The following is a 23,478-nucleotide window of genomic DNA, read 5'->3' as shown; positions in this document are numbered from 1 at the left end:
GTTGCGTAGCTGCAGACCACTCAGAGTGCCCACAAATGGGCATGTGGTCTCTAGGTGAGTTTAGCTCCATCCCTAATAAAACACCAGAACCAGCTAATCAAGGTCTTCACATTAGAAACTTCCATGCAAGTGTCTTGGAGCTGGATGAAGCTAAACTCTGCAGAACGTTGGCCCTCCAGAAGCAAGATTTGACACCCATGTTTTAAGTCCTACAAGATACGAGGTTGGGGCTTCCTTGGGTCAGACTTGTTGATCCAGGATAGATGCTCATCCAGATTGAGATTTGGGGAATTTGGAGGCCAAGGCAACACATTTAACACATTGAACAGTGTGGCAGGTGCATTATCTTGCTAAAAAAGGCCACTGCCATGACGGGGTGTATGTGGTCAAAGTAACATCCACAAGGATACCAAGACTTAAAGGTCCCATATCGTCAAAATCAAAATTTCCTGGCTTTTTTCATGATAACTAAGGTCTAGGGGCTATCTAACTACCATATGAGTTTCAAAACAGTCAATCCACAGTAAACTGCACACAGCCTGCTTAAAGTAGCTGTTCATTTTCACGAGCTGCTGTGACTTCCGTAACGATGTGACGTCCGATCGACTCAAGTCACCGCCTTCAGTCACAAACCAACGTCCCACCCTCCTTTTGTCAAACCCCCAGACAACAACGCATCCATTCCATTGATCAACAACAACAGGAAAACAAGTGGAGAAAACCCTGTTCAGTTGATAGATGTCAAGCTACGATCATTACACAGGCTTCAGAACAACGTTAATATAAGAGACCAGCGGCACGTCAACTTCAGCCTCTTTCACACAGCGATTCCGGTAAATACACGGATAATGTGTCCCACGATTTGTTCCGGAATTGTTTAATTTGGTTCATTCACAGTTGTTTTCCGGAATCTGTGCATGCTTTGCACACAAACCATAAAGACATGTGACATTTGGATGTGAGATGTAATGCGACGCGTACGTTTCACTAAACTGAAACTAACCTGAACAAACTGTGCTTCAGCGCTGATAGTGAGGAGCTGGCTCTGCCTGATGATCGCTGCTTCATTCCACTTTGCACTTAACGTTATTTTTCGTTGTGAAGAGTCGCTTGATAACGTGCATCATTACTACAACACTGCCTTTAGGTTCTGGCTTTGGTTCACACAGTTCCCGTAATTTTCCAGAATCAGCGCGAATTGTGAAAGGGGCTTTACTAAAGCAACAGTTATGTAGCCTACTGCATTCGGTGTTTGTAAAAGAAAAAACATTAATGATCATTCTAAAATATCCTGTTGAGTATCAGCTCTCTCTATTGCTCTGAGCTCGCTTACGCTTACAGCATACATGACCGTAGTTACCTGTGATTGGCCTGGTTGTGCGTCACTCAGAAAACAACAGGCCAATCAGAAGAGAGGCTCATGAATATTAATTAGATGGGCCAAAATCGACCTGTTTTTGACAGAGCTCCTAAAAAAGGAGCTGTAAAAATATATTGAGATGGATTTTGGCACTTATACCGCAAATATATATTCTTAAGGACATCAACAAATAAAATAAACCTCCAGAAATGTGTACGATATGGGACCTTTAAGGTTTCCCAACAGAACTTTGTCCAGAACATAACACTGCATGAATTGGCTTGCTGACTTCCCATACTGCATCTGCTGCCATCTCTTCCCCAGGTAAACAACACAATATGTCACCCTGGACCACAAAACCAGTCATAAAGGTACATTTTTTAAAATGCCTAAATAACCTTAGGACTTGCCGTTTTGGAGATGTTCTGACAGTCGTCTAGCCAACACTATTTGGCCCTTGTCAAAGTCACTCAGATCTTTTTACTTGCCTATTTTTTCTGCTTCCAGTTTTTTTTTCAGCCGCTTTTGCTCATATTTATCAAAGGTTCCAATATTACTGGAGGGAACTGAATATAGAATAGGTTCTATATATGTACACTATATTGCCAAAAGTATTGGGACACCCCTTTCTAATGAACAGGTTTGACTACTTTAGTCATTTCCATGAAAACAAATCTTAAAGTTTAAGCATATAAAGATATTCTAGGCAATTGTGTTCTTTTAATTTTATAGCAACAGTTTGGACAGGACCCTTTTCTAGTCTAACATGACAATGCCTTCAACTTGAAATGATTGATTCAGTCAGTGTGGAAGAACTTGACTGGTCTGCATAAAGCCAAGTCCTAATGCCAGCTGAACACCTCTGGTGTGACTAAAATGCAGACCTTAAACTAAAAACTCATCACCAAACACTAGTGACTTGTACAAATGGGTACAGTCATTTTAGACAAACCAAAAACTGTTGAATCAGAGATAAAAATACAGTTTTTAAATACATTAATTATGTTTCCATATTTGTTGCCACAGTTTTGGAATTGCCTTTTTCTGTTCTAAAGAAGGGGTGTTCCAATACTTTTGTCCATCTAGTGCATGTACAAGTCATTGGTGTTTGGTGATGAGTTTTTTTGCTCAAGGTCTGCATTTAAAGTCACACCAGAGGTGTTCAGCTGAGATTAGGACTTGGCTTTCTGTGGACTAGTCAAGTTCTTCCACACTGACTGAATCAATCATTTCTTTTTGAACCTTATACACTGAGGCACTGTCATGTTGAAATAGAAAAGAGTCCTGTCCGAACTGTTGACCTAAAAATTGAAAGCACACAATTCCCTAGAATATCATTATATGCTTGAACTTTAAGATTTGTACTCATGGAAATGACTTCGGTAGTCATACCTGTTTATTAGAAGGGGGTGTTCCAATACTTTTGGCAATATAGTGTATATGCGAGGAAAAAGTTTTCCATTGCTTGTTATAATGCCATATAAAGTACTGTTTGCATACACATATTTCCTGAAACATATTTCTCAAAATTACAAAATTATAACTCCCATATCTAAACTCAAAAAGCCATCAAATGCACTGAAAACCCATGTCACTATTTTTCTCAAAATCTAAGAAACTACAGCAGTACCTGAATGTCAGTTCAATGCTAACTGTATTACAGTAAAGCAGTCAGAAAAACAATATTTTGAGAAAAACTGCACCCTTTAAATATTTTGTATTAGACAATATTATTGAAATATTTAATACAATATATGTTTTTCACATTTATCCATTTCTGTACAAACAACTAAAAATAAACACATAAATGCATGACAAGGATATGGCTGACAAACTATGTCACAAAATAAATTAATTCCCACAACACTGAAGACTAAAGTCTTATCCCACCAAAGCACTGCACTGGAACTACAGACAAATCATATATACATATCAACATATCTAACATCATTTTAAGGCCAGATTTGGCATCCATGGAACTTATCTGCTATACAGCTCTCAACTTTTTATCTTCATTTTCCCTGAGTAGAAATTGAGCTTGTGTTTCAACTCTTCATTTATGAGTTTTTTTCCATCCAGGTCTTCTAGAAGAGCAAGCACCATGTTCTTTGCCCTTTGTTCCCGTTTCTTCACGTTCCTCATGTCTCGCTCCAGACTCTCCACTCTAGCCAAGGCTTCGCTGAGTCTGGCCTTTAGATTAGTGGGATCTGCAGGCAATGCATAGGAGTGGTCCTATAAGAAAGAAGGATGAAAATGTTTCTATTATGATTATATCACGGTCATATCTGTTTGGTGCATAATCCATACAAATACTCACTACATTAGGCAGAGGTTTAGTCTCTTGTGACTGCTGAGGACAGTCCACTGGTGGGTTCTCTACAGCTTTCCTTGATGTTCTTATTTTCCTGGGTGTCACTGGCTAAAGTTAAAGAATAAAATATATAACGGAGCTAAATGACAAGCTATCAAAAACATGTCATCTAATGGTAAACCTACTCTTTGGTGCATAATTCATACAAATACTCACTACATTAGGCAGAGGTTTAGTCTCTTGTAACTGCTGAGGACAGTCCACTGGTGGGTTCTCTACAGCTTTCCTTGATGTTCTTGTTTTCCTGGGTGTCACTGGCTAAAGTTGAAAAATAAAATATATAACTGAGCTAAATGACAAGCTATCAAAAACATAGATCTAATGGTAAACCTACTCTTTGTAGATGAGCCGGGAAATTAAAGACAGATGGTTTAGCTCCTTCTCGAATCCTGACAATTTGACCTGTCCTGTCCACGTCCTGTGGTTTGAAGTGCTCACTGCACAGAACAGAGCAGTCACTGGCAGAAAAACCTTTTCTTCTTGTAGCTAGTTCCCACTGCCTCCTCAATGCTTTCTCCCTAGGAAACCTTCAAAGTGTCAGAAAAGTTAGATAGCCAGCTAACAACAGTGCAATTTTTTTGCAAATTGTCAGACACTCACCTGGAACAAATTGCTTGTCATAAAAAATCAGTTTAAAGAAAAATGCCAAAATAGATAAAAAGCAGTGATTATGGGTAATTTGGTTTACAATTTAAACTAGTACTTCAAGTTCCAAGAGGCTCATTCTATAATTATACCTACAGTTAATAACTGTCATAGTGTCAGTATACAGTACAGCTAAAATTATTAGACATTTTTCATGTTTTCAGTCACTTGAATGAAAGAAAAGGCTTTTAGCTGTTCCTAAAAGGCTGGGATGTCACATTAAAACTATGAATATTATCTATAGTATTTCTCTAATATACAGTTTAAGCCAAAATATACACCTCACAGAATCGGCAAAATTTTCATTATTTTAACAAAGAGGGATCATACAAAATGCATGTTATTTTTTTATTTAATACTGACCTGAATAAGATAATTTTTTTTACATAAAAGAGGTCCACAACAGAAAATAATAATTACATTTATAAAAAAATTACCCTGTTTTTTTTTTTGTTTGTTTAGTGATAGTCCCTTGTTTGTCCTGAACAGTTAAACTGCCTGCTGTTCTTCAGAAAAATCCTTCAGGGCCCACAAATTCTTTGGTTTTTCAGCATTTTTGTGTATTTGAACCCTTTCTAACAAGGACTGTGCCAGTAACTGATTTTGAGATCCATCTTTTCACACTGAGGACAACTGAGGGACTCATATGCAAGGTTCAAAAGGTTCAAACACTCACTGATGCTTCAGAATGAAACACAATGCATTAAGAGAAAAAACTTTTTTTAATTATGAAGATCAGGGTGAATGTAACTTTTTTTGTCTTCTGGAAAACATGTAAGTATCTTCTGTAGCTTCTGAAGGGCAGTACTAAATGAAAAAAAAAAAAAAGATTTAGGGGAAATAAGAAAAATGTACACATCATTCCGTTCAAAAGTTTTCACCCCTGGCTCTTAATGTGTAGTGCTTCCTTCTGGAGCATCAGTGAGTGTTTGAACCTTCTGTAATAGTTGCAAATGAGTGACTCGGGGTGAAAAGATGGATCTCAAAATCATACAGTCATTGTTTGAAAGGGTTCAAATACACAAAAGTGCAAAAAAAAAAAAAAAAAAAAGAATTTGTGGGACCTGAAGGATTGCTCTGAAGAACAATGGGCAGTTTAACTGCTCAGGACAAACAATGGACTCATGAACAACTATCACTAAACAAAACAAAACACACACACACACACACACACACACACACACACACACACACACAGCTGTGGATCATTCAGGTAACAACACATTATTAAGAATCAAGAATCAACTTTTAAACAGGGTAATTTGATAAATTCAACAATTATTTTCTCTTGTGGACTACATGTAAACGTCTTTTATGTAAATTGCTTATTCATGTCGAAACATGCATTTTGTACAATCCCTCTTATTTTGGTAAAATAATTAACGTTTTGCAGATTCTGCAAGGTGAATGTAAACTTTTGACTTCAACTGTATATTACTTATTATAGAATGCACTAATCAATATGAACATCAGATCAATCTGTTATTTTTTAAATAGATGCCAGCAATCCAGTACATTTTCTAAATTCAGAATATGTTTTAATGGAATTATAGTTTTTCATAGCAGACAAATGCACAAAGTTTAACTTTGCACAATTTAGTAACAGATGTAACGTTAGGTACACAGCTACGTGGCTTGGTGGCGCTGCTCAAAACAGTGAGATGGGTTGTAAAAGTCGAGATGTGTCGAGCTGATTGGACCAATATAATAAATCCATATATAAACTATCATACAGCCTACGACTTTACCGCTAAGATCTCTTATACAGTCTCAGCTTTAATAGTTAGCGACTGATATTGTTAGCCATTAACGTTAATAGTCCGGCTCTGCTAACATAACGTTAAATGACCAACCAGAATGAACTGCTCAGTCTTACTTGTGAAAAGTAATTCCCCGGTATTTGCTTTGGATTGTGCGGCGGTTTTTACAGCCCCAGGCTGCACACGAATCAGGCATATTTTCTCCAGACCAGTCTTCTGACAAAGAGCTGCCCGGTCCAATATGGCGGCGACGCAGATACAAGATGAAATGCGCTTTCGAAACATTTTGTTCGAATCTTTTGTTCTGAATCTTTTGGCTCGGAGCTTGTGATTTTATAAATGGGGCTTTTGTTTTGGAAACATTTCAAACTTGTAATCTCGTGTTTAGACATAATTTTCGTTGCACTTTTTAAAACCATTTTGACTATCAGGTTCAACTAACGTTAGGCTGCTGTGTTTTCAGCGCTTCGAATTTGTGAATCATTTCGAGGAGCGATTGATTCAATTGATTCGAAGCTTCGAAAAGCATCGGTTCCTCCATCACTAGCGCCAAATTCGGCGCTACTGAGAAATATTTTTGAGAAATATTAATTCAAAGCTAACATAAAAACAAAACAAGGGGAAAATAAATATATAACCGCTGTCAGTACGATACAGTAATAATAAAATCATAAACACCGGAAGTTCCAAAGGTTCGACCAATCATCTTCGATTGTTTCCCTGGCATTTCCTGTGTCAGTTGGAAGCAGCGGTGGGAAGGGTAAAGAGTGCTGACAAACATTAGAAGTGGTTTCTTGGACCAAACTAAATTACTGGTATTAATTTAAACGTTATTAGCTGAAAGCACATATGCTTTCAATGTGTTTGTTTTCTGAAACCATAAAACGGTAGAGCGCGTCGATTCGCTTAACGTTAGCAGATGTTTCACTGAGCGTTTGGTTAGCCATGGCTGCTAAACTGGTCGAGCGAGATGTTAAACAGCTACTTCTATGTTTATCTACAGTTATAAACAGTCAGTTAAAAGTAACACGTGTTCTTTGTTTTGGACGTCTGTCAGTTGACATTTTATGATTGACAATCGACTGAATGTCTTAACTGTGGTCTCAAGTCGGTGTTTAGTGATTAGCGTGGATATGTATTATAATGTGTACATGTAATGTGTTAGCCAAGTCATCTTTGTTTGTTTTGCCAGCAGATTCATAAATGTCCAAGTGAACTGAAACCGAAACTGTTCAAGCTATTAATTGCAATATGATGTCTTGTAGTCGTTTACCTGTGTTATTGTTCCTTTTAGTATTTGTAGCAATGCAGAAGAGTGAGATGGAGGATCCAGTAGCTGATAGCACTCCAGATGATACAGAGGAGAGCACTGTTGCATCTGAGATGACCAACAGCCCTAAAGAAACTGTAACACAGCCGGGCGGTACTCCAACCAACAATTCTCAAGCAGAGGAAGGCTGTAAGCGTGCAAAACCTTCTTGTATCTACATATCATTGCCCTATTTCTTCTAGCTCATCTTCTGTTTCTTGTGTTCAGTGGCAGAGGCTGGAGCGCGTGCTTCCTGTGACATGGCTGAGGAACTGAGTAGACAGCTGGAGGACATCCTCAGCACCTATTGTCATGTGGATGGTGGTGTCGGCGGCGAGGATGCAGCGGTGGCCAACGGCCAGCCTGATGGTGTGGAAGTGAACGGGCTGTCTGAGAAGGAGGACGGCAAGCAGGAGGAGGCCAAACTGAATGGCAATGGATGCACGGAGAAGGAACCGAAAAAGCTGCAGGAGAAGAAGAAAGTAAAGGGACTGGGTGAGTCAGTGTGTTTGCTTGAACGCGCAACACATGCTCTTTATGGCGCGGTTAAACAGTGACAGGACACTGATAATGATACAAAAGGTTTCTGCTTCAAATGGTTACTCTTCTTTAAACTTTCTTTTCAGCAAAGAATCCTGGAAAAGTTTTATGTTTTTAACTGACAATAATAAATGTTTCTTGACCAGCAAATCATCATATTAGAATGATTTCTGAAGGATCATGTGACACTGAAGACTGCAGTAATGATGCTGAAAATTTAGCTTTACATCACAGGAATAAGTTACATTTTACAATATATTAAAATAGACAAAACTTAACTTAAATTAAAATGTTACTTTACAAGCTTTTACTGTATTGCTCTGCAAAATGTCATGCATGAAATCTAGTCATTTACTATAGGTATTAGGAGTTTTGCAGGCACGAAAAACTTCCCCTTGCAAGTTGGCCACATGAATTCCCCGCCTTCAGCCAACAAAAAACCTGCATGTTTTTAAAGTGACATCTGTGTAAACAGTGTAATATGGCAGAACTTCAGGGCAGTTTGTATCAAGCCTCTTTCTTTGTGATTCTATGCAATTCAAAGTAAACCCACACACTTGATCTGAATGCAGTTGCTTTTCTACCTCCATTCACAATGGAGTATTGTGATATACAATCAAAATGTCAAATTATCCAATAATGTGTATTTAAAACAAGAGTTTATGCTTTAGTATTGTTAATCGATTATTACGCTTTATTTACTTAAAGCTTGGCTGAAAATATTGATTACCAGATTTCAGTATTCATTTTAACAAAACAATATTGATTCTTAAATTCCAAGATCATTTTTGTAGTTTTCAGTTGATGCATGAATAATGATTTACCAAACATAATTCCTAGTTTGCCTCCCAAAACAGGTTTTATGACAGTTGCTGTTTAAACGTTAAACAATTAATTTTAACGGTGAATTGGAGTAAAACATAACTATATAATCAGACATTTTTAATTTGCTGTTCAGACATGAACTTTTTTTATTTGAGTGTTGATTTCAATGATACCTCAAATTAATAGCAGCTGAATTTGGGATCCGTTGTCAGTTTTAACCAGTAGTGTTTTGTAATGTAGTTGTAGTTTGCGTAATTTAGAATTTCTATTCCTGAAATAATTGTAATCATGATCTGAATCAATTGTGAAATGTTAATAACGCTATTCTTTACCTAAAATCTGTGTTCTGCTTGTGTGTTTTAGGCAGAGAAATCACCCTTCTAATGCAGACCCTCAACACATTGAGCACTCCAGAAGAGAAGCTGGGTGGTCTCTGTAAGAAGTATGCTGAGCTGGTAAGACATGATGATGATCAAAAGATGTCAACATCTTAAATCATGTGTTGTATAAAGAAAAACAATATCACTCTTAGAGTAGGGATGCTCATTTTAACTGGTTATCCATAAACCGACTACAATCAGTTGGTTTAAAAGGTCATTTATTTGTTTTTTATTTTTTTTATTTATTTTTTCTTCAGTAGTTTATCAAAATATTGTAAAATAGTGTTGTCAAAAATATCGATATTTCGATAAATACTGAAATATCTGAACGATACCAATACTAATTTCCCGAAGTATCGATACTAGCCGAGCTGTCACTTTCACTTCTCTGCAAAGGCGCGTTGACAAACACCACACGTGACCGCAGTGCCTGTCTCGTCTCTTTCAAGTGAAGCGAATAGAAAGGCGAGTGCGGCGCCCCCGCGACCGGCTTTGTTTGATAAAGAACACAGCAGGAGTGCTATCTGGAAATATTTCGGATATAAAACAAATGAACATGGAAAGCCGAAGTACACAAGCAAGCCAACATGTAAGAGTTGCTACAGAGCAGTGCTAACAAAAGGCGCTAACACCACTAATTTCGCAAAGCACCTGAAAGACAGACACCCGGATCTATATAAAGAAGAACTGTTCTCATTTTAACATGACTGAATCATTAGATAAGATTGCCTATTATTGTTGCTTGTATGAGCGTTGTCCCGTTTTTTTACCGTAGTTCGTTAATATAATCAGATTGAGGAATCTTAGACGAGTAAATACCTTAACTGCGGTCAAATATAAATTAACTGCGGTTATTTAACTTTATTTAAAAAAATGATTACTTAAATTCTGCAATTTGTCTTAATGTCAGTCCAGTGAGCAACTGAGCATTGTGTGTGATGCACGCATGTTTGCTTGCGTGGATCAGTGATTATGAATCCGGCATTAAAATCTGTTCATCAAATAATGTTAATCTATTAACCAGCATTTATGAATGATGAGTAGGGATGGGAATTGATAAGATTTTTACGATTCCAATTCCATTTTCGATTCTGCTTAACGATTCGATTCTTTATCGATTCCCTTATCGATTCTCATTTGGAAGAAAAGGGACAACAAATTGTTGATTAGCATCACCATCACCATTCACCAATGAAAAAATTTATTAAATAATAAAATAAATATTCTTCTGTAAAATTAACAAAATACAACATAAATTATTTTGTGGCAATTCTACAAGAATGTCCAACATTTTCTAATAGAAATTAAAATTCTCCTTTTTAAAAGGATATATATGAACTCAAAAATAGAACTGTCAGCCAGTGACGCTCCTGGGTTGAGAACCATAGATATACGTTGAGAACTGTTAGTCCGGAGCAGATCGAAAATGCAACATTCTTTTATTGTTATTGCATGCTGTGTGCGCAAATGTTTTAGCATGTTAGTGGTATTTCCTCCCTTTGAGGAAATATCTACGCTGCAAGTATTGCAAGTTGCTCTATTTTCGTCTTTTTTGGTGAAATACAACCGCACTTTAGAGCGTTTGTTCCGCTTAGGCGCCATGCTTACTATTGACTGAGCGTAAGCTACGCAACGTGCGTAAGATACGCAATGCACGTGATGACGTCATTCGTGCCCACTGGAATCGTTAAGGGAATCGTTTGCAAATTTTGCAAACGATTCAAAGGAATTGAAACACTGGGAACCGGTTCTCAACAAGAACCGGTTTTCGATTCCCATCCCTAATGATGAGCAATGCATTTGTTACAGTATATTTGAATCTTTGATAATGGTAGATAATAAAAATACAACGGATCATGTTAGCTCTGGTCCAATAAAAAATATCAACAGATAGAACTTTGGATTTTAATTAGTTCATGTATTAGTAAATTATAGTTTAAATGAACTGTTAACTAAGATTAATAAATGTTTTGGAAGTATTTAGAATTGTTTATTCATGTTAACTAATGTTAACAAATATCTTTTACCATTAACTTAAGTTCTAAGATTAGTTAGTTCAGTTAATTTTAAAAGTGTGGTCTAAAAAGAAAAAAAAAAGTTTACAACCTACACTACCAGTTGTATTTGAACAGCAAAGAAAGTATGAAGCAAACTCAAATGAAGCTAAGAAGCTGAACAGGGCTGTAGCAGTGTACATATGCATATACCTCATTGTCATGTTCTAGACTTGTTATATTTATCTTTAAATTAAAACAGAAATTTACCCCCTTAATAATTCCAGCATCGTGGCAACACTATAGTAAAATAATTGCTGCATGATTAAAGTAAAATAAAATTTGTTTTTGAGAGGAAAAAAAGATAAATTACATACAGAAGTAAGCACTATAAACATAGCTAGACTAGGCTATTTTACTTTGCCTTACTCCACAACAAATCCTTTCAATTTAACAGTATTCAGAAAAAAAAGCAATAATGAAAAATATAAGAAGCTAGGCTATATAAACGACAAGCCAAAATTAATTAATTTAGGCTGAAGCAAAACTGAAACTATAACATTGGGTCTCTCATTCTACACAAATCCGAATGTTTCTGTATTCGAGATGTATTTGAATGCCAAAGTATTATTTATTATTTTAACCTGTTTTTGCTACTTCACTCGCATTCTAATATTCACATTAAACAAATTGTTTGGCATAATATCATGGCAGTATGCTGATAACAATTAACGGTACAGATTATTCAAACTGAGCAGTGTTTTTTCCATATGTTTTGGATGTATTTTATTATGATAACGAAAGGGCTGCTTTGTCAAGTTAGCGATGCTTAACTGTGCACGCACCTGCGGTGCAAACAACTACTTATACAGACATTCGAAACTGTAAAGGTTTGATTTTATTTGAGTACATTCACAATAAAAACAAATCTTTGTGCTTTTGTAAAATAAAGAAAAATGTGATGCCACATTCAGCCGTCTTTGTTTCCATTCACGCACCAGAAAAATTAACCCAAAAAATACTAGCTACTTGTTGCACAGTGTTTTTCTTTCATTTTTTTAAAATTAAGTAAAAATATTTATCGTGTTGGCCCATTCATTCATTATATGTATCCTAACTTTACGATATTTTTCTCCGCCCACAGAAGCACTGCAGGTGCGTGATGTGATGTGACCATGTGAATCATCACATTCTGTTGTTCCCCGCTTTTTGCGCGTGTAAAATTAATCCCTGGAAAACAAATGCTAGTATTTTTAACGGGTCACAGACATTTATCCTTTCTAATTTAATTCGATTCTAATTTAAAATAATTTTGTTGGTTTACAGTTAATAATCGGTTAATTAGCGTTGGCTGTCGATTAGGAAAAATAACCGAAATGAACATTAATTGCAGGAAGAACCGTTTTCATGTAGTGCTAGAAAAGTTGCCGGTGTGTCCTGACTGAGATTAGATGAGCTGATTAAGGGTTCTTGTCATCAGTGCTGCCTACAGCCTTTGCTGAACAGTGTGTTGCCATTTCGGCTTCAGCTCGTCTACATGAATACAATAGCAGAAAATGCATTTGTGTTTCAGCCCACATTTCAACATCAAGAGCCTTATTCATTTATACATTTATGAAGATTCACATCTCGGTGCTATTACTACTGTAAGTACTAGGGATGCACCGATGTATCGGCTTATAATTAGTATTGGGAGTTGCTGTAATATGTACTATTGACCATCTGTCACAAAATGCAATCAATTAGGGCCATTGTCGCCTCTTTCACACAGTAATGCCAGTAAATTTCAGTAAAATTAAAGGAATGACTTTACAAGTAAATAGAAAAATGCAGTGTTTACACAGGCGACAACATAACATCCTTTTACCGGTAAAGCACCATTCACACATCAGTTTCAAAATACCTGTAAATTCTGTAACATCATCAACCAGAAATGTCATCTAAACGGCTTCTCCTCCTGGTGTTGTGTTTTGTAAACATGGAGGGGTAAACGTGGTCAGTGTTTCTGTTGATGTTTATTTTTGTGCCAAGCATTAATAGCATTAGCATTAATTCAGCTGATTTTGGCCCAGAGACATTGTAATAGACAATGGAGGAAATGCATCATTGTGTTAGATTGTTATGATTGGCCCAGACTAGATGTTTAGCTCGTTCTGAACTTGTATGTGCTCATACCAGTAAACTCGTTCTGCATTCACAAAGCACATTACTGGTAATTTACTGGTGATGTTACATATTCTCATACTGGTAAATTGGCAGAACAAATTTACCTGTTCACACATGTTCTCTTAACGGTAATTTACCAGTAAAGACTCTGCGTGAAAAGGGCTTTTGATGCTTTTCAATGTGGTTTGACAGATTTACTTTGTCTGGCTCAGTTCAAGCAGCAGCACAAAGCCTCTTCCACTTTAATACAAGTTATAGCAGGAAATAAACATGAATGAATATCAGAAAGTATGTTGGAAAATACAGTACAACTTACTGAAAAGTATCATGTCACATGTAATCAGTGTTTTAATCACAGAAAAGCTTTTAAGCAACATGTTCCTTAACATTGCATTTATGTCAAGATGTTCAGTTGGTTAGTTAGCTATTAAAACACTGGACTTAATTTACCATTAGTTACATGTTTGTTTGAATAAATCTGACATGTTTTTATAAAAATGTGCTAGTTATTTATGATTTCAGTTTTTATTTTAGTTTTTTAAAAATAGCAATTTAATATAATAGTTTGTTTTCTTAAAAAAAAAACGAAGGTATCGGTATAAGGCATTCTAATGGCATTCTAATCTGTATCAGTGCAGACATTACCATCTTGCATCCCTAGTAATTGACTAAAGCTTGTGAGATTGACTACCTAAATATTGCTGTTGTGACATCCTTAATTTAGAGAAATGCTAATAATGCTTCCGTCCTGCTTCAGCTAGAGGAGCACCGTAATGCGCAGAAACAGATGCGGTCTCTGCAAAAGAAGCAGACGCAGCTGATCCAGGAGAAGGACCACTTAAGAAACGAGCACAGCAAAGCCATCCTGGCACGCAGCAAGCTGGAGAGTCTCTGTCGGGAACTGCAGAGACACAACCGCACACTTAAGGTACACTAACTTGATATGAATGCAAATAACTTCATTTCCATTATTTACGCTCGGAGAGTTTAGCGTAATCCATCATGTGTGTGGTGCCTGCCTCATGCAAAATTACATTTCAGAGGTGATCAGAGTCCTGCCTCAGCATTTTCCCTTCCCTGCTGCTCAAAGTATTGTTTCATCAGTCTGCTCCAACTCTACTTTTCACATAACCAGAGGCTTGTTGCATTATATGTTCCTTAATGAGATAAATGGATTGATGTTTGCTGTACTCGGCAGGAGGATGGTGTGCAACGTGCCCGACTGGAGGAGGAGAAAAGGAAGGAAGTGACCTCACATTTCCAGGTGACTCTGAATGACATCCAAGCTCAGATGGAGCAGCACAACGAGCGTAATGCAAACCTAAGGCAGGAGAACATGGAGCTGGCTGACAAACTGAAGAAGCTTATTGAACAGTACGAGCTCAGAGAAGAGGTGAGATATATAGAAACAGAGAATGAAGATTTGCAGATGGCACGTGGTTTGATGTTTTATATAATGTAATGACTTTTGTTGTTTTGGAGCTACTGTACCTATGAGAGTTGTTTTCTGTCTCAGCATATTGACAAGGTGTTCAAGCAGAAAGATCTGCAGCAGCAGCTGGTAGATGCAAAGCTTCATCAGGCACAGGCACTGCTCAAGGACTCAGAGGGTCGGCATCAGAAGGAGAAAGACTTTGTGAGTTTCTACATCCTTTATGCTGTACTGCAGCATGCAGTCAACTGAAATTACAGAAACATAGAGACTTGCATTGTATATCCATCCAGTGTGGTTATGTCTTCTGGGCAAGAGCTGCCAGTCACTAAATAAGATTAATATGGTTTGTCATTTCTTTCTTTCACAGCTCCTGAAAGAGGCAGCTGAGTCCCAGAGGATGTATGAGCTTATGAAACAGCAGGAAGTCCATCTGAAACAGCAGGTGAGGAACACAGGATAGATCATGCATCTATAAGACAGCTCAACTTATTAGATTATTATTAGATTTTTTTTTCCAAATAAATTAATACTTTTATTCAGCAAGGCTGCATTCAATTGATCAAAAGTAACAGTAAAGATATTTATAATGTTTAAAATATTCAAAATAAATGGTGTTCTTTTGAAATTTCTATTTATCAGAGCATTCTAGGGAGAAATGTGTTGTTGTTTTCACAAACATATCAAGCAGCACAACTGTTTTCAACAATGATAATAAATCTTTCTTGAACAAGAAATCAGCAAATTAGGCTATGTTCACACTTGGCATCTTTTTGACAAAAGAAAGTTGACAAGGGTGCCTTTTTAGTAAAAAAAAAAAAAAAAAAAAAATCTGTCAGCTTTGCAGCTGAGGGAGTTTTTTGTTGCTATAACAACAGCTGCAACAGTAGCCTATGTGGTGCAGAAATGTCGAGAAAAGAGGAAGCTTGCTCTTTTCTTTTTTTGGATTTTCTTTTTTATTTAATAGGACGGTGTTTAGACAGGCAACAAAGTGGGAAAGAGAAAGAGGGGACGGGATCAGGAAAGGTATGCGACTTGAAAAGGGACACTCAAAGTGCAACGGCGCTACTGTACATGTCAATGTGTGGCTCAAGAAGCTATCGGCACTGCACGTCGGTTTTTCAAGTTAACGGGGAGGCAAATGTAGGTTCACAATAAAATAAAAGTCTATCTACCGGCACCTTTCCCATAGTTTCTTGTTGTTAAAGGGGTCATCGGGTGCAAAACTAAAAATCCACCCAGTGGTATTTTTTAATCTTTAAAAGTAATATCCCCTTTTTAAAATCAGTTCATTCTTAGCTTCTTGTCATTGTGATAAAATACATTTGATTGACATGAGCGTTTTACCTTAGACCCGCCCTCATAGAGCTGAAACAGTCCGAATACGATCCTCACTGTGTGACTCTAGTTGAGGGATTGAGGTGTTCTGTTGTTGGAGGTAATAATGAACATAGCAGTAGTCATTTACTACCGACATCTGAGCCGCTGAAGACACAGAGGTTTAACGTTACTTTCGTTTTTAAATGGAAAGTGCCAATCCCGATCTACATATGCATCTATTTTCGTGTGAATCGTTCCTGATGCAGCTTCACCCACAGCAGAAGTGAGTATAAGGGTTTTTTATGCATCTTTGCAAATGGCCTTTCTTAATAAAGTGCTTGTTGGCAAGTTTCGCCGATAAACGCAGCTAAATGCAGCTAAACGCTGCTATATGCGTCTAAAGTAAACATAATCCCAGACTGGGGCGGGGCGAGCAGAACTCGGTGGCATTTAAAGGAGCCATGTCTTAAAATGAGCTGAAATGTTGCAGAGCTGATTTTGACAAGGTAAAAGGGTGTTTTTTTTACTCTACTATTGAGAATTTTTAATCAAAGTATATTAGAGACTTTTCATTAAAGGTGCAATGTGTAATATTTAAGATGATCTCTAGACAGAAATGCAATATAGTATACATAACTATGTTTTCAGGGATGTATAAAGACCTTACTTAATGAACCATTATGTTTTTATTATCTTAGAATTATCAGTTTATATCTACATACACCGCGGGTCCCCTCACATGGAAGTCGCCGTATTGTTTCTACAGTAGCCCTAAACGGACAAACTGCTCTACAGATCGCGTTTCATCACTGTTGTTCTAGCGGAAAAACACTGACACAATGATGAACATGTAACTGTAATATTCACAATAACACCGTTTTATTGAATTAAGTAAATATAATTCCTTAATTTACATTTTAAAAGAAACCTAATTACTCTTTGCTGTCTAAAACGACGACATCTTAATCCCGTGTGGGCCACCGTACCTTCTGTAAAGGGAGGGGTGAGCGGTGGACGGGAGCCGTTGGTTGGAATTCACAATCTCACCGCTAGATGCCGCAAAAATCTACACACTGCACCTTTAAGACCCTAAAGAATCATATGAACTTGTGGAAAATGGGCATCCGATGACCCCTTTAAGGAAATGACAGGTCTAGCTACTCGATTGGTCAGCTGTCAAAAAGGCGCTTGGCGTAGGGTGTTTTCCTCAGAAAAGTTCAACTTTTTTTCAGCTTGGAAAGACACTCTGAGCTGCAGAAAAAGGCACTGGCGTTTAAAAAAGAAATTGCTCAAGTTTTTTTTTTTTTTTTGAAAACTGTTTACTCCATAGGATTATGTGTAATGTAAAACAGACGCTGACAGTTTTAAAAAAGACGGCAAGTGTGAACATAGCTTTTGAATGATATCTGAAGGATCATGTGACACTGAAGACTGGAGTAATGATGAAAATTAAGCTTTGCATTATGGGAATAATTAGCATTTTAAAATGTTAGAATAGAAAACAGTTCTTTTGATTATTAACAATTATCACAGTATTACTGTATTTTTTGTCACATAAATGCAGTCTTGGTGACAAATACACTTCTTTCAAAAACATTAAGAAATCGGCCTCAAACTTATGAAAAGTAGCGTGTGTCACACTTGGCATAGATTTACATTGAATCTGGGATCTACCAGAATTCCCTTGCATTATGATGGTGTTTTTACAGTGGCATTTAGAAACATGCGTTACTGTTTTGTGTGTTTAACTTAAAGGGGTCATGGCATGGATTTTTCTCATTTTAATATGTTCCTTGAGGTTTAGCTATAATGTTAATACATTTTTTGCACTGGATACAGTTTTGTGTACTGTATCCAGTGTAGACAATATAGTGGCAGCATTGCAATTTCTATTAGCTTTTAACGTGACACTCGCATTCAGCGTATTCAATTGATCAGCTGTTAAGCAACTGAATGCCAGTGGGTGAGAAGACCTCTTATATTCCAAAAGATCAAGGCAAATTTGATTTCTTATGTCATGACCCCTTTAACATACTTATTTCATCTTTTATAGCTCTCACTGTACACAGAGAAGTTTGAAGAGTTTCAGAACACACTTTCCAAAAGCAACGAGGTGTTCACAACATTCAAGCAAGAGATGGAAAAGGTAAATGACTGTTTAATAACTATTGGAGATTAGTGTGGACTTCGTGTCCTAATAAAGACACTTTTAGTTTGCAAGGTCTGTACTACATAGAATGTAGGTCATCTTGGGCGTTGTTACAACTTTTCACAACACGAAACATAAATCTCTAAAGCTTGTATGTGAAGGTGATTCAATCTGTATTTGCATTGTGCCGCAGATGACAAAGAAGATTAAGAAGCTGGAGAAGGAGACGACCATGTACAGATCGCGATGGGAAAGTAGTAACAAAGCCCTGCTGGAAATGGCAGAGGAGGTGATTGTACTCAGATCTTTGCAAATTCCAGGGTTTGTAGAAGGTGCTTAAAGTGCTTGAAGTACTTGAGTTTGACTTTTTGAAATTTAAGGCCTGGAAACCCTTGAAAATAGCTATATTCCTGAAGAGGTATTTGAAAAGTTCTTGAATTATTGAAAGACAGTGCATCTATGAAATAAATGAAATGAGCACATATCTTTTCAAAATCACGCCTTTCTTTCGCTTATTTCAGTTACCCCCAATTTCACAGACAAGGCTTAAGAGCCTAGTCCCAGACTTAAATGCAAGTCTGAGCTGTTTCAACTGAGGAAAAAAACAAAACAAAACTTGCACTGATTGATCTTGAAATATGTCAGTGCCCTTGTTTTGATTTAAGATGCACACCAGAATTTTTTTTTTAAGGCGTGTTTAAAAAAAACTACTTTATTGTCTAAATTGAACTATGGCCTAATCCTGGCTTAGTCTAATCCCTGTCTGTGAAACCCAGCCCTTAATGTCTAGCGAGCTAAGCCAGTAGTAATACTGACAATGTCATGTATGGCTGAAGACACGAAAGGATGGTTCGTGATCATTATTCAGATTGGCTTCAGAGCATGGTTCGTGAATCAATTGACTTGGATCGAAACTTTGCGTATCGCAAAGCGAGTTGAGCCGGTTTGCGAGTCTTTCGCTTTGAAATCAGAACTTCGGAGTGTGAAGGTTGAATCATTTGATTCAGTTTGAGACTTTAGAGAACCTATTGCAAATATTTTTTTTAGATCAGGATTTCGGTGCGGTTTTGCTAATCTTTTTTTCTGAATTTTTCTGAAACAGTAAACATCAAACTATTAGGCAGTACAGTTGTAAAAACAAAAAAAGAAAGAAAGTATACACAAAAACAAATCCTTTAAGAAAATTATGTGTGGTTTTACTATAGTAAAAGTGTAGTATATAATACCTTCTTTTGCTTATTTTAGTTAATGTCTCGTGAGCTAAGCCAGTAGTAGTACTGACAATGTCTTTTAAACATGGCTAAAGACATGAAAAGGGGAACAGGTGAACCAAATCAATTTGGTCATTTATGCTGGAATCACTCTGATAGATTCAAACTCGATCATTCGTTTCAAGAGATTCACTAGCAAAAACCAGATCAAATTAAAAGAGCCATTCATCTTCAGATTTTTAACATTGCTCGTAATGATTTAGAAAGCACTTAGTGATGTGTGAAATTAAGCTTTTCGAAACTCTGAATCAGTTAAACTATTGGTTGCAAAACGATTCACGGTTTCAAAGCGCTCCAATCTGTTGGCGCATTGCAAATCATTTGCTTTAGATCTGAATGAGTTTGTGAATCATTTCGTGAATTGAATGATTCAAATCAAATGATCTGTGATACGTGATTTGAAGTTCAGATCAAAGTCAAATGATTTGCGCTCCAAGTCCTGATCTGAAAAGATGGTTTGTGAATCATTATTCAGATCGGTTTCAATTTATTTGAATATTTGAATAACAAATCATCTTATTTTGATCTGAACTGTGGAGCGGGTTCGCAAATCATTCGATTCATATCGGGACTTCACAAAAGCATATCGCAAAACATTTGATTTAGATCGGAACGGGTTCGTGAATCATTTTGCAAATTGATTCAAATCAAACGATTTGCGATATGTGAAGTTCCGATCTCAGTCAAATGATTTGCGCTCCACACTCCAAGTTTTGATCTGAAAGGATGGTTCATGAGTCATTAAGTTTGGCTTTAGAGCATGGATCGCGAATCATTTGATTTAGATCTAAACTTTGGAGCGGGTTCACAAATCATTTGCTTTAGATTGGAACTTCGCCTATCACAAATCATTTGATTCATATCTGGATTTCAGAAAGCGTATCATGAAAAATTGATTTAGATCGAAATGGGTTCATGAATCATTTCACGATTTTAATCATTTAAATCAAATTATTTGTGATGCATGATTTGAAGTCCCGATCGAAATTAAATGTTTTGCGACGCACAAAGTTCCGATCTAAGTCAAATGATTTGGAATGATGAACTCCTGAATTGTAATGATGGTTCGCAAATCATTATTCAGATCGGCTTCAGAGCGTGGATCGCAAACCATTTGATTTAGTTTGAGACTTCGGCGCATGTTCGCGACTCTTTTGCTTTGAAATTGAACTTCGGAGTGCGGAATGCAAATTATTTGTTTCAGATAAGGTTTCGGAGCGATTTTGCAAATCTGCTTTGTTCTGAAATGGTAGAAAACATCAATATACACAATAACAAACCCCTTTAGAAAATGATTTGTGGTTTTACTATAGTTATAGTGTAGTATACTTTGTAATACTTTAGTAATACTTTGTATGTGCTTCACATAATTTTTCCCCTTTTTGTGCATTTAAAAGAGTAGACATTGTTGGATAAGTAAGATCCCTGATTGAAGTCCTTGAAAATCAAAAAAGTAGTGCTTGAAAAGTCCTGAAATTTCATTTAGCACCATCTGTACGAACCCTGAAATACTGTTCTCTGTTGTATTTGTCACCAGCTTAAAATCTGAAATATCTTTTCTACTGTAGAAGACACTACGAGACAAAGAATTCGAAAGCCTGCAGGTGAAGGTGCAGCGACTGGAAAAGCTCTGTCGCGCATTACAGATCGAACGCAACGAGCTGAGTAAGAAGGTTCAGGGCATCTCCACAGGCGTTGAGAGTAAGCCAGAAACAGGGGCGGGGTCACCATCAGAAGCCACAGACTCGGAGGGCAGCCCCATCCATCAGAACAACCCAGAGACTCCACAAACCGCCTGTAGCTCTGCCTGCCACTGCTCTCCAGATCTAGAGGCCGAGACTCACAGAGAGGTGTGCTCAGCCCAGGATTGAGTCTCACTGTTTCTGGGCGGCCAGGACACACACAATCCTTCCCGCCTCTACCAGAGCCCCGACCCTCCGTAGGCAGTCAGTGTTGTTGTTGTTTTCTGCATCTGCATCCACAACAGAACTGCTGCTACTGGGGGGTTTCATTGTGTCAGGGAAGATTGTGCCTTCAACATGATTCCTATGCTGCGTTTATACTCTTTTGGTTTTTATGTGGCTTGCTTTATCCCACCCTATTCCCAAGAAAAGTCCATATTTGCATTTAGAGGGGCGTCTATGTTGCTGCTGTGTCGGAATGCTCAGTGTTTGTCCACTAAATGCTTGTCTCTTTTCAGTTGGGCTGAAAAAACGTAAAGAATCTAAACAGGCGGCTTTGCCAGGAAACAGCAGTTGTGAGGTGATGCTATTTCTTTAGGTGTTTTTATTTAATTTCTCGCCTTAAGTCGTGGTATCACGTAAAATCTGCTTGTACGCCTTCCATCTTTGGTTTAAGTCCCACAAATCATAGTTTGCACCAAACAATGAATGTATGATTTGTTATTCCTCTTCACTACTCAGAGTTTAGAATTGTAGAAGTACAGTTAAGACTAACATTGTTTTTTGAGTTTAAGGTTTTGTGTAACCTGAACATAGATTTTCTTTTACGCTTTCTCTTACGCACAACACTTGAATTTGTCATGTATCTTTTAACTCAAGTTTACACCACTAGCTTCTTTAAGTTAATATGTTCTGCATTGTAGATGCATTCCTTTAACATTCCATTCACTTCTAATTCGGAATATGCACTTAAATGATGTCATGACCAATGGGGAATAGTTTCCTCATTGTAAAAAGCCCAGTTGCATCAGATTAAACCAGAAGATTCAAGTACACTATGCAATTCTAGCTCTGTTTATGTCATCTCAGTGTCGAGCATGTGAGCAAAGCACTGACATGCTGAGAAATGAATGTACGTTCCACACAAAGTGACTTAGTTTTGTGATGTCAGCACACTCTGATTTTCTCACATCCATTTTTGTGCCCTGCTTAGTGGAGTGCAAAAGTATTAGTAAAGTGTTGGGCCTCAAGTGCATCAAATCATCAGTTGGCCATGTGAACCCTTCCATATTTCATTGCAGTCAGTCAAGGTTTCTGCACAGATTCAGATTTAGTTTCAAAACGTTTTTCAATGGGTATGTGTGTGAAAATCAGACTTTTATTTGCTGGTCATTCAAATTTGACATTCCCATTGTACAAGAAGGTACCAAAGATCTTTGTTGGTTATTTTCCCCTCCACACCCTGTATACATTTATTTGCGAATTAAAAAACTAAGAAAATTAAAAGGTGATTCCTGTATTCATTGTTGATAGACTGATATTTCAGTGTATATATATGTATACACACACACACACACATCAGAATGAAAACATCAACAAAATTCCTGAATTTTATCATCATTATTTCAGTCACATGATCCTTCAAAAATCATTCTAAACCTATAAACTAATATTATGTTGAAAACAGACGAGTAGATATTTTCAGGTTTCTTTGATAAAGTGCAGAAGAGCAACATTTTAAAAAATACTGTTTTAAATATTGATAATAATTTGTTTTTAAAGGAGTCTCTTTTGCTCACCAAACCTGCATTTATTTAATTCAAAGTACAGCAAAAAAGGTTAAAAAAACTTGTTTTTACTATTTAAAATAACTGTTTTCTATTTAAATATATTTTAAAATGTAATTTATTCCTGAGTTAAAAGCTGAACTTTTAGCATCATTACTCAAGTCACATGATCCTTAAATCATTCTAATAATATGATTTGCTGCTCATAAAAAAAATGTATTAAGTTTGAAAACAGCAGAGAAGAAATTTTTTCCCCCAAAAAATACTGACTCCAAGCTTTTTAATGGTATAGTGTATAATGTTAAAAACTTTTTTTTTTTTTCAGATAAATGCTGATCTTTCTGTCTCTTCTGCTCAACAAACCTGAATTTATTTTAGCCAAAGTACAGCAAAAACTGTAAAAATTTAAAATATTTTTACTATTTAAAATAACTTTTCTATTTGAATATATTTTAAAATGTAATTTATTCCTGATTTTAAAGCTGCA

The 23,478-nt window shown here is 36.8% G+C and overlaps 2 protein-coding genes across 3 annotated transcripts; one reads left to right on the top strand and one right to left on the bottom strand.

Moving 5' to 3' along the window:
* Positions 1-3,071: 3,071 nt before the first annotated feature.
* Positions 3,072-6,372, bottom strand: LOC141305428 (THAP domain-containing protein 6-like). Its single transcript, XM_073832529.1, has 5 exons — positions 6,253-6,372; positions 4,066-4,258; positions 3,888-3,989; positions 3,678-3,779; positions 3,072-3,592 (listed from the first exon to the last, which is right to left on the bottom strand). The coding sequence occupies exons 1-5, from the start codon at positions 6,330-6,332 to the stop codon at positions 3,359-3,361; spliced, it is 711 nt and encodes a 236-aa protein (XP_073688630.1). The 5' UTR covers positions 6,333-6,372; the 3' UTR covers positions 3,072-3,358.
* A 502-nt stretch (positions 6,373-6,874) lies between these two features.
* Positions 6,875-22,704, top strand: LOC141305385 (alpha-taxilin-like). Of its 2 annotated transcripts, none has more exons than XM_073832483.1 (11): positions 6,875-6,951; positions 7,431-7,595; positions 7,674-7,940; positions 9,174-9,265; positions 14,108-14,278; positions 14,549-14,743; positions 14,867-14,986; positions 15,153-15,227; positions 18,156-18,248; positions 18,445-18,540; positions 21,091-22,704. In XM_073832483.1, exons 2-11 carry the CDS (start codon positions 7,442-7,444, stop codon positions 21,391-21,393), a joined length of 1,566 nt encoding a protein of 521 aa, XP_073688584.1. In that variant the 5' UTR covers positions 6,875-6,951; positions 7,431-7,441; the 3' UTR covers positions 21,394-22,704. The 2 variants fall into 2 exon arrangements, with proteins under 2 accessions (XP_073688584.1, XP_073688585.1); XM_073832484.1 differs by having other exon boundaries at positions 6,881-6,896.
* Positions 22,705-23,478: the final 774 nt, after the last annotated feature.

The sequence above is a fragment of the Garra rufa genome, unplaced genomic scaffold (genome assembly GCF_049309525.1).
Source record: "Garra rufa unplaced genomic scaffold, GarRuf1.0 hap1_unplaced_002, whole genome shotgun sequence".
In the NCBI taxonomy this organism is placed as follows: domain Eukaryota; kingdom Metazoa; phylum Chordata; class Actinopteri; order Cypriniformes; family Cyprinidae; genus Garra; species Garra rufa.
The sequence above is the reverse complement of the archived record's forward strand: the minus strand, read 5'-3'. Positions and strand labels throughout refer to the sequence as shown.